The sequence below is a fragment of the Pomacea canaliculata genome, linkage group LG9 (assembly GCF_003073045.1).
Source record: "Pomacea canaliculata isolate SZHN2017 linkage group LG9, ASM307304v1, whole genome shotgun sequence".
In the NCBI taxonomy this organism is placed as follows: domain Eukaryota; kingdom Metazoa; phylum Mollusca; class Gastropoda; order Architaenioglossa; family Ampullariidae; genus Pomacea; species Pomacea canaliculata.
This window is the reverse complement of record NC_037598.1, coordinates 1,742,992-1,761,096: the sequence shown is the minus strand read 5'-3', so window position 1 is coordinate 1,761,096 and position 18,105 is coordinate 1,742,992. Positions and strand designations below refer to the sequence as shown.

The 18,105-nt window shown below is 41.9% G+C and overlaps 1 protein-coding gene across 1 annotated transcript; it reads right to left on the bottom strand.

Annotated features, from left to right (window-relative positions):
- Positions 1-1,036: 1,036 nt before the first annotated feature.
- On the bottom strand, positions 1,037-18,105 carry LOC112572849 (buccalin-like). The gene is made up of 3 exons (XM_025252755.1): positions 16,902-18,105; positions 3,857-3,931; positions 1,037-3,024 (listed from the first exon to the last, which is right to left on the bottom strand). The coding sequence occupies exons 2-3, from the start codon at positions 3,924-3,926 to the stop codon at positions 2,030-2,032; spliced, it is 1,065 nt and encodes a 354-aa protein (XP_025108540.1). The 5' UTR covers positions 3,927-3,931; positions 16,902-18,105; the 3' UTR covers positions 1,037-2,029.

Genomic DNA, 18,105 nt, shown 5'->3' with positions numbered 1-18,105 from the left:
TGTCGGTCACCACGTGTCTCTCTATCACATCGTCGTCTGAGCTTTGTTCGAAACCTACTCTGTCTGCCTCATAGTCTGTCTCAACACTTAGTTATAAGGAACCACACCGCAAAGCACGGTCTGCCATTGTCTGCCGCCTGGGTGGTCATAAGGCTACTTGTAAAGGGCTTTTGTCAGTCATCATTTACCACCCTCGCATTACCCCCACAAGCAAGTCGCTTCCCCAGAGAGGAATGGGGACCTCAAGGAACAGCATCTTGTTTCCAAGGTGTCGAAATTTTGCGAGCACTACTTGATGTTTTGGGACCCCAGGGCACCATTGCCACCGTTTATAACTACTGCTCCATGGGTGAAGCATCTGGGTGGTCTCAACATCGCTTTATAACTGTGGAAAGAAGACATCCTACACTTCACCATGTTTCCCTAGGGCAACGACTTACCCTCTCTTAATAACTCCTGCCCCAGGGTATTTTTCGGTACCAGTTCACCATTTGACCACCCATTGAATCTGGAAATGTCTGGAGAAGAACACCAGCTTTCTTGGCATAAACAGGTGATGTTCACCTCCTCACATGTCATCTGCTTAACATCGGCGAAGTCTTAGAAAAAGGTCAAATAAAGATACTTTTAAGATTTTCATATTCTAGTTTTTTGAAAAAAAAAATCACAGCAACATGAAATGAAATTAAAAAAGTTTGGAAGCTGGTTTAAAGCCTGCTTGAGCATGTAGGAGGAGAATTACCCTCCCCTCTAAGCAAACCCAGCAGAAATGGGTAGCTGATTTCTGAGGATGGTTAGGGCTGCTGAAAGGTTGTGTTCTTCCTTCAACAGATATACCCTACGCATGGTGAACTACTGACATATACTGCCTTAACGGTTACTAGACCATAAACTCTGACCATGCTTTTCAGTTTCTCCTTGTTTTAAGAGGTTTTCTTCTCGTGAGGCTTTCTTGAGTTTGGAAAACGTTTTCTGCAGGACACAGAAATTCTTAAGAAAAGACTAAAATACAGCAAATACATGAAGGAAACGATTTTACAGATTTATTTACGAAACTTTCATTAACGCAAGAACTCGAAAGCCAGAAACGAAGCCGACAAAACAGTCCTGCATGTCGTGCTTCGTCTTTGTTGCCATTAAAGGTTTAACGAGCCAGTCTGTGCACGTGACCTAGCCTGAAACACGCCGCACAAGTTGTGTGACTGTGGGCAAGCTGTGTGACTGTGGACAAGTTATGTGACTGTGGGCAAGCTGTGTGACTGTGGGTAAATTGTGAAAGTGTGAGCAAGCTGTGTAAGTGTGGGCATTGTGTGACTGTGGGCAAGCTGCTGACTTGACATGCACTGTCCACCACCTCCGCTGTGTGTCAGCGAATCGTTGATAGAACGGCGTGTGAACCAGTGACCTGGAGCTGACGTCATCAGCCGTTCTTTCAGTCGTTGCTGTACACTAGACGCGGTCGTCTGACTCACTTCTGCTGCTGATGTCCATCGTCTGCTCGATGGCATCATCTTCGGGCCAGGAGTTGGTAACCTCGTCGGTAGGAAAAACAGGGTTTTCTTCAAAATCTAAGTCGCCATCCTCGGTATCGTAAAGCAACGCCGGAAGCTCGTCTCGTGCGAAAGATGGCGCCGCTTCCGCTCTGTCCATTTCCCCGCTCGCCACCTGCCGCTTCCCGAGGCCAACCTTGAAATAGTAGGGGTTCAGATGTCGCTTTTTGTCACGCCATGTGAGCGTACGTGGTGCGCTCACCCTGCTCTTGAGACGAGATTCGTGTCTTCCTGTCCTCCAAAAGGAAACTGCCTTTTTGTTGAGACTAATCCCCGCGTGAAAACTGCTCACTCCTCCTTGCTGGAGGTTAACCACTTTCATTCGTTTACCCAGTCCTACATTAAAACGATGAGTGTCCATGCTTCGTTTGTCCACGACAGGATCTGGTAAGTCTGAAGCGTCTTCGACATCACTGAAATACTTAGCTTCAGTTTGCTGCACCTGTCCATTCAGAATTGGCCTTCTGACATTAAACTTTTCATCGAAAGCTTGAGGCTGGGATTCCAGTGTTTCGCCATACCGGTAGTCTAGGGTAGGAGTAAACACCTTGCTCAAATTCCCTCAATGACCGCTTTTGCTTAGAAATACCAAAACTGGTTTTGGAATCATCCAGGCTTTGTTTCTTCGAAGCAGGAACAAAGCCTCGTTTGCCCAGCCCGACAAAAAGATGACGACTATCCATGTTCCGTTTGCCCAAGCCAACGAAAAGATGACGACTATCCATGTTTCGTTTGCCCAGACCGACGAAGAGATGGCGAGTATCCATGTTCCGTTTGCCCAAGCCAACGAAAAGATGACGAGTATCCATGATCCGTTTGCCCAGACCGACGAAGAAGGGATGAGGATCCAAATTTCGTTTGCCCAGGCCAACAAAGAGGTGATTAGGATCCATGCTCCCTTTGCCCAGGCCGACAAAGAAGTGTTTAGGATCCATTGTTCGTTTGCCCAGTCCAACAAAGAGGTGACGAGGATCTATGCTCCGTTTGCCCAGGCCGACAAAGAAGTGTTTAGGATCCATGCTCCGTCTGCCCAGGCCGACAAAGAAGTGTTTAGGATCCATGCTTCGTTTGCCCAGGCCGACAAAGAAGTGTTTAGGATCCATGCTCCGTCTGCCCAGGCCGACAAAGAAGTGATGAGGATCCATGCTTCGTTTGCCCAGGCCGACAAAGAAGTGTTTAGGATCCATGCTCCGTCTTACCCAGGCCGACAAAGAAGTGATGAGGATCCACGTTCCGCTTGCTGAGGTCCAGATAGCGGTACGTGACATCGCCGGAGGATGTGAAAGCTTTAATGTCCTCCTCCTTTTATCTGCACCACCATCATCTGCAGGTCGGTTTCCCAAGAGTTCTGGCAGCGCATTTCCTCCAAAGAGACGGAGCAGACGGAGGTAGGAGCTGCTGGAGTTGCCTGTGGTGGCTGTCGATGAGTTAACGAGCTCAGCGTTGTCGTCACTTCCGGCCCAGCGCTCAGCCACTGTAAGAATAAAACGATCCCGTGATGACCAAGTTCATCATGTTATTAAACAGGAATATTAATTCTATTGATTATATGCGGTTAAATGTGGGTGCTTTGGTTTTATAATCGCTGTTTAAACAGACGATACACGTGTTTGTACAGAACTAGTGTGCAACACTTTTTTCCCAATAATCGGGTAAAGCTGGGATCAGACATTAATTAGACATGAGTGACAGTGATGTTTGTAGGCGTATGTCTCAGGAGCCAAGGGAGAGGAGTTTCACTTTAGGGAAATAGTTTCTTGCACAGAGAACAGCGGACAATAATTCATCAGACATAAAATCACGATTGAATGCACATCACATTCTTGGTGCTGCCCTCTCGGTCTCAGTGTCCATGCTCATCTGTCATTCTCTAAAAGGAAGTTACATCACAAGGTACTGTAAGGGAGAAGTATAATGCAAGATAAACAAGGGATGAAGTATTTATTTTAAGGGTTATGTATAAAGTCCAAGTGATTAACGTGTAAGTGCAGGGCTTTCATAGTTTAGGCGATTTTTTTTCGAACTTCCTGAAGCTGAAAATAAGTTGTCTTCTTTCTGGTTAGAACAATTGCTTTCCTGGATAACTTGCTTCTGCCTGGAGTCTGTTCTTTTGCCGCCTCACTGCAGTGCTTAACGACCGTGAAGATGTACATGTTTCCTGACACTCTGGAGTTCTTTTAGTACCCGAGAACACTGTGGCCCTACACGGCAAAATACTGGGGTCCCCACACTTGACATTAACAAAAATTGAAGGTATAAATGTAATTCCAAGACTTGTATGAAAGGTGTAGTCTCGTGCGTCCTACCTGCTTGTCGGCCAGTGCAGGCCCAGCTTGTGAGCGCCATGATGAAGAAAGCCAAGCATCTTGTCGCCATGTTACCTGCAACAAAGGACAGCCACCTTTGCTTATAAATGTCATTGTTTAGTAACTCGTGCATGCGGTCCACTCAGGTGTGCAATGTCCTGTTCTGAATGACCAGGCGGACAGCAAAATGTGGATGAAAGCACTCATGTATGAGGAAAGCAAATGAAGTAGAAGGAAAGCGAAGAGAATAAACACAGGTTAATGATCCCATGAGACAGACTCTCATTAGTGACATGACACTGTCAGATCCTTGCACCACTAGAACCTACCCAGCCGCTCCACCACCTCAAAAATAACAAAAAATTCATTTCAGAAGCCCATGTTGTTGGACTGTACAACATTTATTTTGTATTTCTAACTTTGACTGCAATACTTTTTCCAGGTTTATAAGCTTTTTAAAATACTCAGGTAATTTATTCACTCTTTTTCTTCCCTAATAAAACATTCCCTGGAACTGTATTCCACGAGAATCTACTTAATGTGGTACTTAATATCCTGTGTTATTCTTTGATATAAAGTGATGTTCTCTTGTTATTGCTGAGAGACAAAAATATTTCATGAAAAGAATTAATAAAGATATTAAGTATTGTATTGTATTGTGTTTGTACTTCCTGAGTTAAAGACTGTCAGGGGCAGAGGCTTTGTTATCTGCCAAGAAGTGAATAGCAGTGAGTCGGTCATCCCATTCCCGGGAAAAGTCTGTTAACAATCAGAACTCAGAGGCAATTAGTTGTGATATTGCATACCCGAGCAGTCAAATTGGCTACTTGAGCTCGTAGCCTGTGAGCCGGAGTAAACAGCTCGCGCACGCGAGTAAACAAACTGTTACCTGAGCAGACGACCGGCATACATGAGAAGACAAATCAATGCGCGTCTCCCATCGACGAACTCTTGTTATGATAAGAAATGGTTTGTCAGGAAGGCATGTTCTGGTGAATGACTTCAGTATGTTAAATAATTATTCCTAACCTCGTGGCTTTCTTCATGCATTGTGCACAGTGATTGTTAGCTTGACTCTCCAACCTTCAGTCTCACTGGTCACGAAAATGAAACACTCTAATTTTTTTAATCTCAAATTATCGTATTCTCAGAATTATTCAATGTCTAAAATTTCTACTTCTGAAAAGTAAATAGTCTAAAATGGTGTAATTCTGACAATTAAATAAAATCAAACGTATTCTAACCGTGATAATAACAGTCAAAAGTGGTTAGTTCTGATAGTTGAATGTCAAACATTTAAAAAAAAAAATTAATTCTGACTGCTAAATAAGAAGAGTATAAAGTGTTCTAATTTTTTTCAGTAAAAAAATTCATCGCTGTTCTAATTTTGATAATTAAAGTCTAAAGTTTATCTAAAGTGTCTAAACAATGTTAAAGGTATAGGCCACCCCAACTAAAAATTTACTTTTATTATAATCAAAGCTAATTTAACATTTCATACTGAATTCAAAAGAAACTGGCAAGCACTGTCATTGTTTTCGAATTTTTTCTTCAACATACAAACAAATAAACTGAAGATTTTTTTTTTTTTGGGGGGGGATTAATTGAAGATTAATGAATTAAAGAATTTCTGTATTAATCGTTTGTGCTAATCTTCATTTAATGAATAGAGATAATGTCTTCTAGCTTGTCTGACGAGAAACACAGAAATCTCCAGTCTCCGAGAAATATGTCCACCATCTGGAGCTCTGTTCACAAGTCAGAACACAGAACTCACCAACCGTTGCTCATCACAATCATCGCCAACATACGGGTGACTGACGATCAAAGGAAGCAATGAATGAAAGGTAACACAAGCGAAGTCACTGTTTCTAGAACCAGAAGCCCATTCGTTCCGCTGGGACAGTTCGTGATTTTGAGGCGAGGATGATGCAGATTGGCAATTGAGTTGATTCGATTTTTCCAAATGTTTTTATGGTTTTGTTAACACTCCATTACCACGGCACCAGGCAGAACAAAAAACAGGGATTTACTTGGGCTGACCCTGGCTCAGTCAGGTGAATGAACTGACAGTTGTTGATGACACGGGGAGGTGTTCAAATGGGAGTGCAGGAAGCCAATGTCTGTGTGTGTTTGTGTGTATATCTGTATTGTGTGTCTGTGTGTGTTTGTGTGTATATCTGTATTGTGTGTCTGTGTGTGTTTGTGTGTATATCTGTATTGTCTGTCTGTGTGTGTTTGTGTGTATATCTGGGTTCATCAGACCAGAACAACACACAACACGCCAATGGGTTACAATGGTCCAGTAAATCCAATGGCGTTAAGAAGTGTATCAGAATGAACAAAATATTTCTGCCCACAAGTCAAGTACTTCACAACTTGCTTTTAAAGTTTGAAGACCTCTATGCCATCATTGAGTGGCAAAATGGATAATATAACTGTTTCCGTTGAAATAATTGGAGATTGCAGAACTCGGCATATACATGTGCAATGTCAGAATCAGAGAGACAGGACTGAGAAATAATTCCGACAAAGACATCAAAAGAAACCATTGAAAATTTGAAACAGGAAGCTGTTGCTCAGAGACATCTTTATACATTTATTCCTAAAGTAACTGAAGTCTTTTTCTCAACAGCTATCGTTCATTTATTCATCAGTTCGTACAATCATCTAGTTCTGCGAACTAAATTTTCAAAGATAATTACAGAAATTTTATGGTTTACAGAAACACCTCTTTAAGCATTTTCCTTCTTTCCCATCATTGAAATAAGAACATGCGAAAATATGGTTATAGGAAGTTTCTTTTAAAGTGAATAATACCGATCTGTGATCCATACATTGGCTAAAACTTGTATTTAAATAAAAATTATCTAAAGACAGCAAGGAACAACAATTTTTACACAAAATAGCTGTAGCAGGAAATAAAAAAGACCGAACTCCCTCACCACTCCCCGTATGCAAAGTTCGTGTCTCAGAAATGTTTATAGACCTATTACCGACACCTTCCTTGTATTTTTGTGTTGACAGGCGGGGGGTGAAGTGCGAGGTTTGATCCTTGACCACGGGCACGCACTCATGCTAATAAGCGAGCTTTATAGCCGCTCGTCCCTCGGAGTGCAGACGAGAAGCTTCCTCACACCATCTTGTTGGCCACAGAGTTATGTTCCATTAGACGAAGCGTCTATCTCATCAGTGAGTCATTGATTGCAGCTCAGCTAACGATGTTTGTGACGTGTCGTGCGAGGAGTCGATCCCAGTCCTCGGGTCCCGGGGGCCGATCCCACGTCCCCGCCAGCGCCTGACAATCTGACTCGCGTGCCAGGAGTCACCTTGTCGCGCCCTCGCAAACTTACAAGGATTCTCCGGGACCAAAGGCTCTCTTCAAGACAAGAAGATACGAGGGGCTAACATAGCAATCTCCTGGGTTCTTCACGACCGTCTTTTGTTATCTGATTAAAAGTTTCCAGTGAACCTGCTTTCTGCAACAACACTCGCATTTCCATAAAAATTATCCTTCTCTTGTAGAATTTTTTTTATTGTTGAGAAGTCTGAAAAGGCAGCATGGTCGTCATGCTGTCAACGTCCTCTTCCATTGTCAATGTCTATCGTCAGTAATTTGTCCATCAAGAGGTGTGGTCCTCTGGCCACTAGCTAACAACTATTAGTGGTCAACGTCGAGGTCCCTAAACCCTCAAATTCTTTGCCTTTGGTCATCGTTTCCATGTCTGCTGGTTAGTGGTTCCAGACGATGCTCCATACCTTCGGGGCAGGACGATGCAAAGGCTGCTGTCGTGAAGGACTCTTAAAAACACTTAGGAAAGTTCACCAAACAATATTTTCATTTTTGTGTGTGAGAATAATTAACACAAACTCCTAACATTTACCGAACACGATGCTTATCTGTGCATCTATATCTGTCTCAATATTTGTACATGTGTGTATGAGTTTGTGTTTGTGTTTGTGTTTGAGTTTGTGTTTGTGTTTGTGTGTTTGTGTGAATGGCCGTGAGTCTGTAACAATGGAGCTTTCAGAATAAAATAGATATCTTAATTCATCGTCTTTCACTCAGTCAGCATGTCGGGAACAACTACCAAAAAAAAAAAAAAAAAAAAAAAAATTCCTTCTATTAGCTTTTACTGTTCCATTTTCCGGTCAAGGTCTCAAAGAGATTTGATGAATAGTTTTTGTTCTCTACCTGTTCTGGTCATAGTGCTTAGCAGGGCCTGGCAGGCGGCCCGACACACACATTCAGTCAGTAGTTGGATAAATCAACTCTTAATCCACCCGCATTAGACGGGAGAGATGTGTCCATGCCCTCAGCTGACCTTCTTTGTGTATTTAACCTATTTTCTACCAGTGGTAATTACCCTTTATTAACATCTCCACGGTTGCTTAAAAAGCTGATTGTAACCATTAATTCTAAGCCTCCAAAGTTTGGGAGGAAACTGAGTAAAATCTCTCCACCATTCTCCAGCGAAATGTCAGATGACGACTGTGAGTGTTGTCACGTGATCATACAAACTCCACAGTTGCTAACTTATAAGCAATGTTTATAGCTTTTTAAAGCATTCCTTCTTACAACACCTTTTAATCATAAAAGTAAGCTTAGAAAGTGTTTTCTATTATTAAGTTGTCACGAAAAACACAAGAGTGTAAACACACTGAGAGCATCGTCTTAGAGAAGTGCTTATGAAAGACCGAAATCCTAAAAATCGACAGAACTCCCTGACGAGCATTTTAGCCAGATGACACTAATTTCATGAAATCCTTGTAATCAGACTTTGATGTGTCATTTTGTAAATTGTAAAATTCTTTGAGAGAGAATCATCCTCTTCAAGAATGCTGCCAGTAATTTCTTAGGAGCCTTTTGGCGATGCTGTATCCTGAAAGAATTGAATGCTTTTTTAAGATCGATGAAAACTGATTATGGTGGGAACTCAACTTTCTACTTCAAAGCTGTGAAGTTTTAACATACTTGGTGGTAAAAATCCCTCGTGCAACCAACGATTATCCTCAAATATTGTTCTCACAGATTTAATAGGATGCTTAGACATCTTTTACGACTGCAAGAGGAATAATGTGATGATGCTATGTTTTCCAGTTGGACTTTCTTAATCGAAAAAATGCTGTTGAATCTGTGAGTATAATGAATAAATTGCTACGGAACTGTTAGTTCCATATTTGCAGAGTGATAATGGATGATAGAAGGATGATTGATTATTGATGATGTACCAGAGAATCATGAAATAAAAATAGAAGTATTCAGTTTCAAGGTGACAGCATTGCGCTGGAAAGCTCGAAGACCATACGAAACTGAGGAATTTGCATGAACGTGGTTATTTAAAAAAATGATCATAGCTTGTTTGGTTCTGTTATCAAGTTTTTCAAGACATGCTGCTGTGGTGAAGGCTGTTGATAATAGTGTGTGAAGAGAAAGGACCCACAGTAATCAAAGACCAGACAGTAAAAGTAGTGTTCTAAGGCTGTTTAGGACTTTCTCATTTTTCAGTTCTGTCACAATCTCTACAGAGAGTCTAGGAAACCTTTTGTAATTTAATTCATTCATTCATTTGTTCCTTTCTTGATTCCTTTTTTTTAAGCAAACGCTATAAGTACACGACAAGTACATCCGCCAACTCATCATCAGAAGAAGCAAATGTTGTCACTCTACCAGTCATTTTCTTCATATATTTGTCCTCATGCTACTTTCTACCCATCACCTCCAGTAAGTCCCTTTCCCCATCCCTCCATTGCACTTTTCCTGTCAGACGGTGAGTGTCACGTGACACATGACACCTCTTAAATCTCTTAGTGCAGATGCCTTCCTTTGGTGGGGGGTGAGAGGAACCTCGTGAGGGTCGTCTGCAAGTTACAATTTTATGGCCAATATTTTCATTTTTCTGGAACTTGATGGACAATCTTTATGTAGCTGTCTGCGCTAATGACGCGGAAACAGTCTTCTGTGGTTTTTTGATGAAAATCGTATTTGGCAGTTTTGCAAGACCGCAGACGATTTTGAAAAATCTGTCTTCAACATCTCGGGCTGGATGTCTCGTACCAGGATGTAAGTGTGTGTTTGTCTAGGGTCAAAGCAACGACTTCTTGGTTCTGTAGAGTTTCCGTCCTCTTTCCCCACCCGCCTCACTGTACATTTTAAGATGGAAAATGACAGGTGAAGCCTGTATCAGGGACTGTAAGACTTCCTCTTCTCACTTCGTTAGAAAAAACTCTACCTTTACTAACTAGATAGGTCAAGAATATCAGCTTGTATTTATATCTCTATCTACCCATCTTTCCAAGCGCCCATCCACCCGTATCTAGCAGTAGGCAATGGTACGCATCCCTCGCTGTGCATCACTCAACTCGTCACGTGACTGAGCTGCTAAGCGCAGTGCAGAAAGAAGCAGATGTTCACATACAGGTGATTTCAAAGTACATTAAGAAGTTTACAATAGGAGTTTCATTGATAAGAAAAGTTGAGAGTTTCGATGTATAAAGCCGGAACTTAAAGTGAAATTCTTTCCTAAAGTAAGTCTCATGGCATGAAACAGTGGCTTAACAGTTCGCAATAAGTAAGTAAACAAATAAATAAAAAGAAGGGTCAGAACAAAGACTGAGAAAAGATAAGCTAGAATAAAAAGTCGTCGGGCTTTTAGAAGTGACATTTCCCTGCAGGCACGCGAAATGTCACAGCTGTTTCGTTCTGATTGGTCATTTTGAGGGGCGAAGGGGAAACACGGAGCGGAAACGATGTGATTTGTCTCCCCTGCAGTTCCACGCGCACGCGTACAAGCGCCCAGGAAGAGGCCGCGGATTTGCCGTCTTGCCGGGCGCTAATCGCCAGATTTTGCCTGGATGCTTCCATTTCCGCTTCTCGCCCCCAGTCCCGCCAAAGCGGCTCGTGAAGAATATTACTGAGAGGAGGGACAAGCGAGGGGCACCCCGGTCCCCCTCCATCCCAGCCTCGTGTCCAAAGGTCCGTGTGATGTTTCTCCTAGTCATACATTGTCAGCCGATTACTGTCCTCACCTCCCTGGTAGTCAGTCTCCATTTTACACATTACTGGTGCTTTGTACATTCTGACCACACAGAGACCCAGCCATGAATAACAGCCGCGGAAATCAAGTTATTCACACTTACATGCACGCAGCTCGCACTCACACACACACGTACACACACATGCACACACGGATTATGAGTATTCTTATTCTTTATAATAGTAACATGTACATACATTATGTGAGGGTGTGTAATGTATGTGCGTGTAGGGGAGGAGGAGGAGGAGGAGATATATGTGTTATGTATTTCATTGTTTGAGATGTAGTATGTATAGAACACGCGTAGTAGTGTCCTTATCTACCTTTTGTGCACATCTGAATAGTTTGGTAGAATGAATTTCCCATAATTTCAGATTCTTCACTAATGTTCTGTAATGGTCATATAGTTGACCTCCCTCATTTAGGGGGATCAAAGAAAAAAAACCCTTTCTGCTGTTACTCGTGTCAGAAAAATAACAAAAATTTTCTCCCGTGCTGAACATAATTATTTGAGGGATTGTGACTGTATTTACTTCTTTTTATTTTGCTACATGGCCGTTCATTACATCTCTCCTCCTTGCCAATTAGGGGAGGAGATAGAAGGGTATTGCTTGAAATAAATCAGAAAGTCCGGCACTAAATTATTTCCTTTCCCCAAGTAGCCATCTTCAAGGTGCTTCAGCAACTGGTTATCTTGACTGGATGAAGAAGCTCGCAGGCAGGTTGCTGCAGGATGTGTGTGTGTGGGTGTGCGCGTGTGTGTGTGTGGGTGTGGGTGTGGGTGTGTGTGTGTTGTTTAACATGCTCCCTACATATTCACCTTTGCGGAAGCCAGCAACTATAAGTGAATCGAAAAAAAAAAAAAAGCTAAATCATCCTTCGCTTCACAACTGTTTTCCGATTGAATGATTTACAACCGTTTGCCATAAACAAATGGAGTACTTCCAGCCTGGCCCTAAAACCCATCAGCCTCCTGCGCTCAACTGGTTGCTAATGACAACGCCAAGTCTCTCCGGTCCTTGTTCCAGGACATGCGCCCTCTAGTACCCGACACACAGAGTTAACCTTTAACCTTTCAACTTCCAACTACCACTACAAAGCTGTTGGAAGCAAGCGACTACACAAACATCGTCAACATTTCATCTTTCTACACTTACAGCTGCTTTTGTCCTGTCAGATGATTCTCAAGAAAATGACAAGACAAAGGTCTGACGACTACACTGACGACGATGATGAAGGCAATGGCAATGGCGATGAAAATGACGACACTGGCGATGACACGGACGACGAAGATACGGGAAAAAGTGTCGGGCGAAGTATATTGAAGCTACTGGAAAAAAATATTGAGACGTTTTTGCCTCTTCGTTTGGTTTAAATTTATTTGAACCATCATCCGGTCTTTTTTTGTAAATGTTCTTGGCCGAATGGACGCGGGGCCGGTTAGTTCGTTGAAAGGCATCTGCAGGAAGAATTAAGAAGGAAATCAAGATAAGCAAGAGCTTCGCGAAAATAACTCTTTAGAAAAACTCAACCGCGATAAAATTAAAAAAAAGACAAAAGCTGTAGGAAGCCAACTTTGTACTCAATCAAAGTGCCAGACCCTTGAAACGAATTGATTTTTTTTAAATTAGATTTTTCCCTCCGTCTATCAAACTGCTTTAGCAATGGTTGGCACCTCGGTGACTTTTTTTTAATGATTTCGAAAAGAAAACAAAAATTGAGTTTAACAAAAAGAATCACAGAAAGAAGAAACGCATGAAGCGATGAGTTTTTGCAGATTTGCAACAGATTAACAGTGAGGTGTGGAAAGCTTACTTGTAATTATTTTTAAATCACTGGTTGTCTTTAAAAAAAAAAATTCGAAAAACTGGAAAAGTTTCTCAATGGTCATTTGCTTGATTGGTTTGATGCTTGATAAAGAGATTTGTTTATCAATACCATCGGAGTTTAATTTTGGAGGGATGTGATGCCTAGAGGATCATGGTTCTTCAGTATAGCAAGAGATTGCGAAATATTTGTGAGCATGTATCTCGATGTTTACAGGAAAGTTCCGAGATTCTGTGAAAATAGTTTCTTGATTCTACCCAGTCCTTAGAAAAAAAAGTTTTGCAATATTTCAGACCTTTAACTTCACTTTTTTTGAATTACCTTCAGGTAAAGACATAACTAGGTAGTTATTCCTGAATATTCAAGATGTTTGCACCATTCACGCCATGTTTTTATTTGACCAAAGCACGCGCGGAACATAAACAACTCGGGAAAGACAGCAATAAGATGTACAATCAGAGATTTTTTTTGCAAGACTTTAGCTGTTTTATAAAATTATCGCTTTCTCACTTCTCGAGCGAGAATGTACTTCGATGGTCATGTGTCACATAATTTGTCTCCCTTTCCCGTTACAGTCATCGCCCTTTAAAGGTTAGTCTTCAAATGACTGTTCACACGCTTACTCTCCAGTTTCTTGAGCACGAGATAAAAACCACCAACATCTGAGATAAGAAACTGATACAAAGTCAATTAAATTTATCAAGGTACATTAAAAATATACATTTAGATAATTCAAACTATAATTTCCCAATAACACTCATACAAAAAAGTCTCTGGTAGTTTCTCTCTCTTGTGTCGAAGCTGCTCACTGAAGCCTTTGTTGTATCCGAAGTTCTAATGTCAACACAAATATAACAGTCTTTCTCCAGGTTAGCAGCATGATCGGGTATTTAAGATATTACCATCAACAATACTTTACATCACATAAAAAACAAAGCAAACAATAATCTCAATGCCAATTCACCAAAGTCAAAAGACTGACAGACTCAAGTCAACAGGTTCTGGGGTGAGGTCCGGTCTGGAATAAACATGAAAACAAGAGGAAATCCATGAGATTCTCTGACTGAATGGGGAGACTACTCCACAGACTGAATGAACACTAAAACACAGTAAAACCTCTGACTACTGACCTCAGTCCTGACCTCCGCAATTCCTGCTCTTAGAGCCATTCAGAGACTCCGTTACATCAAAGAAATCGTCTTGAGACGCGTACACCCACGCACAACCACGAAAATCACTCATTGGACATCCACCTTTCTTTTTTCTTCTGAGTGTCCAAGAAGCAAGTTTATGACAGACAGTTCATTTCCTAATTGTCATTGCCTAGAATGAACAACTAACCTATGATGAACTTCTCACATTTGCTTCAGTTATCCTAAAGTAACCGTACCTAAGTACTTTCTGACCTCAGGCTTCCCCCATCTTCTGTGGATTCCACTGATTTGCACAAGCGGCCATTAAAAAGCCTGAAGTCTGATTAAAGGAAAGATAGTAAAGGACAAAAAAGAGGGAGAGAGAGAGAGGGTGGGTGTGGGTGAGACTAATTATCTTTACCGCTGTACTGCATGCACACTCGCGCAAGCACACTGACTCACACAGAGACACAGCTACATGGTCAACACAAATTATCTATTTTCTTCAGTTCATCTACTCTAACACCCATCATCAGGTTTAGTCCCAGTCATCAGAGCTTGTACACGTGTACCTGAGAGGTGCCCGCCCAGCCCTGCCCCCCTGGCAACTAATGCCCCTAATGTGTCTGTGGCGTGTAAAGATGACTTCTCGCCGTCTGGGTCTCCTTGTCATCCAGCAAACACTTGTGTGATGTCCCCCTTGTGCACCACAGATCATGGCGGATTACAAGAGAGCAGTCTCGGGCTGTGCTTCGCGGAGGCTCAATGGAGAGACGTAATCGACGTCAGGTTCACGCCGCGCGGCTGGCTTCACGTGCTCACTACGTGGTCCGACCGGGCGACAAATGGACAGCCGTGACAATCGCTCGATGGAGCTCGTGTGCTTCACTCAGGTAGTCTGCGTGGCGTCTGTGGGTGTCGCGAGGTTTGAAAAAAGAGGGAGAGAACGAGATGAAAATCGAGGGAAAGAAAAAGAGGGATATCAAAAAAGAGGGAGAGAAAGAGAGAAAAAAGGTAGACTGTAGACACCGGGGGCTAGTGTCAATCCAGCACTGCTTTATCAAAACCTTTGAACTTGGGAGAGGGTCAGTTTTGTCAGAATCTGATGCTCCGTTAAGAACCGACCAAAAGAGTTCAGCGAAAAGCATCTCTAAGAAATTGAAATAAAGCTGGCTTTGTTTTCTTTTGTCTGTCTTCCGTTTGTCTGTTTGTCCATGAGTTTCTCTATCGTTATCGATTTTACCAGTCTCTTTGTCCATATCTGTCTCTCGTAGCTCGTAGCCCCTTTGTTGTCTCTGTCTCTCATTTCTCCCTCCCTCTGTTTGAGACATTGAAGCCTCTTTTTCAGTCCATTACTGTGCATGGACATTGTATCAACTGCTGTTATGGGGTTTGTAGTCACGGAACTCGCAAGAACATGTCTTAATAAAAGTTGGTCTCATACATCACCTTTCTTAATTGTTCCTCATCGGCATTAATTCTCTAATCTCATCATCGGCATTTTTTCTTCTTTCTTTCACGTGTTTTCTTAATCGTCTCTCGTATTCATCTATATTCTGTTTCTCCTCCCCATCAATGTTCATCTCCCTGTCCACATCACTATGAGTACATGTTGCTATTTCACAATGTTAATTTGACATCAAATAACAACAGCTGTCTTACAACTTAGCAAATAAGATCTGACTGCCATCCAAGCTTGACAGACGAGACAGTTGAGGAGGTGTAAAAATTAACCCTCGGTCAAAATCTCCATCTAAAGGAAGTGGTGAAACTTCAGGAAAACATAAAACCAGAAAATACACTCTACAGCACAAGATGAGCAACAAATGTGCAATGTGAACAGTTATTTAAAGCTGTTTATGAAAAAGTCCTGGATAAGACTTCACAACCCTATTATTATAAAGCAGTTACAAAAATTTCTACATTTATCATCAATAAGTTTAAACAACTGTGTATAGTTCTGTTGTAAAATACTTCAGTGTTGTGCAGGTAGCTGTCTGTTTATTGCGGCTACAAAATACTTAGTGTCTTGCAACTAGGCCAGGTCTGTTTAGTTCTGTTATAAAACGTGAAGGTAAAGGGCAATACATGTAAGTGGCTCAACGTGTCTAAGGCAGGATATGTGGAGGGCAGAACCTAACCATCTCTCTAGAACAGTGTACAGTCTCTGGAACAGGAGCCAGTGTTTCCCGTGTACAGCTACTCCATGTCTCATTCAAGACTTGTATTCACGAGGCACATCTACCCTGACAACTACCCTGTCTGAACTGGATAAACTCACAGATAGCAGCCCAAACCCTGTATCCATGGAGTCATAGTAAACCTACCCAAATGTTTTTACAAGCTTTCTCAAGGATATCATTTTCAGAATTAAACAAACACCAACTTTTCTGATTCTTGGGTAATTTTCGTTATTTTTCAATATTCCTCATTTCAGTTGGAAGTTGCCGACTGTACCCTTCCTTGAGAATTCCTGTTGTGATGATCGGTTAGGTAACTTCTATCAGTGGCTCATGAATCGAGCGAAGAAACAGCATTACAATTTTAATCACATAATTTTCACTCTGACTGATTTACGGTGAAGGTTGATGTAAAAGATTTCAAATGGTTCGAGTTAACCCATCACTTTTCCATTCTTTCACATCGGCGTTCTTACTATCCCCGCAGATAGAGTTCACGAGCGTGAAAACCTGACATTAAAAACTATTAAGACACTTGTCCATACAGTCTTTTTTACATATAAATTTCTTTAAAATATTGTATATTGCATTTTAAATTTGAGTATCAGTTATTTCTACTCTTGGATATCATTCGTAACTGTTCCCGTATTTATGATGTATCGTAATGTATCATTTATCAAACTCATCAACACATATGAGCTTTATGAAGATTGTAATACTAGGAAATGCACAGACATTACAAGACTGACACACACAGCGAATAATGACAAAAAGGTTGGTAACAGTGCATTATGGATAAAGAGAATATTTCTAAAGAACAGGAAAATTAGCAGCTGGTCATTTTGTAAACAAGAAATTGTGAACTTACCTCTTTCCAGTTTTCGCCGCTTCGTCAGGAGATGTGAGAAAAAAATGTTGTGCTCCTCTTTATTTCTTTATTATTTTTTGTTATTAAAGGTGCTGTCGTGTCACCATCGTCAGCTCCTCATTTTCATTTTGTGGCTGCTTTCCATCTACTGCAAACAGCCCGAGCGACACCCTCTTGCTTTATAAGGGTGGAGGCGATGCTTGTCTCCCTTGTCTCCTGATTACGCAAGGTGTTGGACACTGCGCTGCTGGGGATGGGGAGACTGGGGGATGCTAGTGGGGTGGAGGGGGACTACACTTGGCAGATTCCTCCGCCAGTCCAAGCCGTCAAGCCGCGGACTATTTTCATGACAAGTTGGGCTTTAGGTCTTGGTCAGGATGTAATTACTATATCAGAACTATCCATTTTCCGCTTTCCATTTATTAAAATTATTCTGTCTCTGGAGAGAGACAAAATAGATATTTCTTTCAGAATAAGCAGCTCCTCGGAAAAAAAGTTTTGAGAAAACGAATGGATGATAATGAAGTTAGCGAAAAGACCTGTTATTATTGGCCGACAAAGATTTGCCGCTGTCCTCAGATCCTCTCACTGTCGTGCGCTGTGTGTCGAATAATACAAACTATACAATCGAATTCAAAACCAGCTTTGTCACAAGGAGAATATTATTCAATATTTAATATTCTAACATTTTAGGCCAAAAAAGGAAAAACATGCTATCAATTCTTTAAACCAAGTTTGCCATTGCCGCACTTTTCGAGAATCATTATTTTCCTAAGCGGTGTGTAAACGGTAAACAAAGACAGGAGTTAAAAAAAAAAAAACAACACCCGAAGAAGCTATGTTACACCTGTACTTAGGTAGAGACAGGTATCAATGTCAGGAAGACTTAGTGCTGTGAACACCCGAGTGTAGGCGCTGACGAGATGTGAACAAAGTCGCGTCTCCAAAACCTGATGGAAGTGTCGTCTGGTCCTTTATTCACGTGCAGCACGCGCTACGATTCCACGATTAACGGGGAGTGTGTCGGGACGGAGTGGGGAGTGGGGAGGATGGACGGTGGGGGTGCTGCTCTCCTCCATCTTGCGGCCTGCGAGCGCCGCCTGGTGGACGTGGGGCTGCGGTGCTGTCACGTGCTTGTCACGTGCTGTCACGTGCTGTGGGAGGGTCCTGCAGTCGCCGCAGTGAACGCAGCAAGCACCGGGTC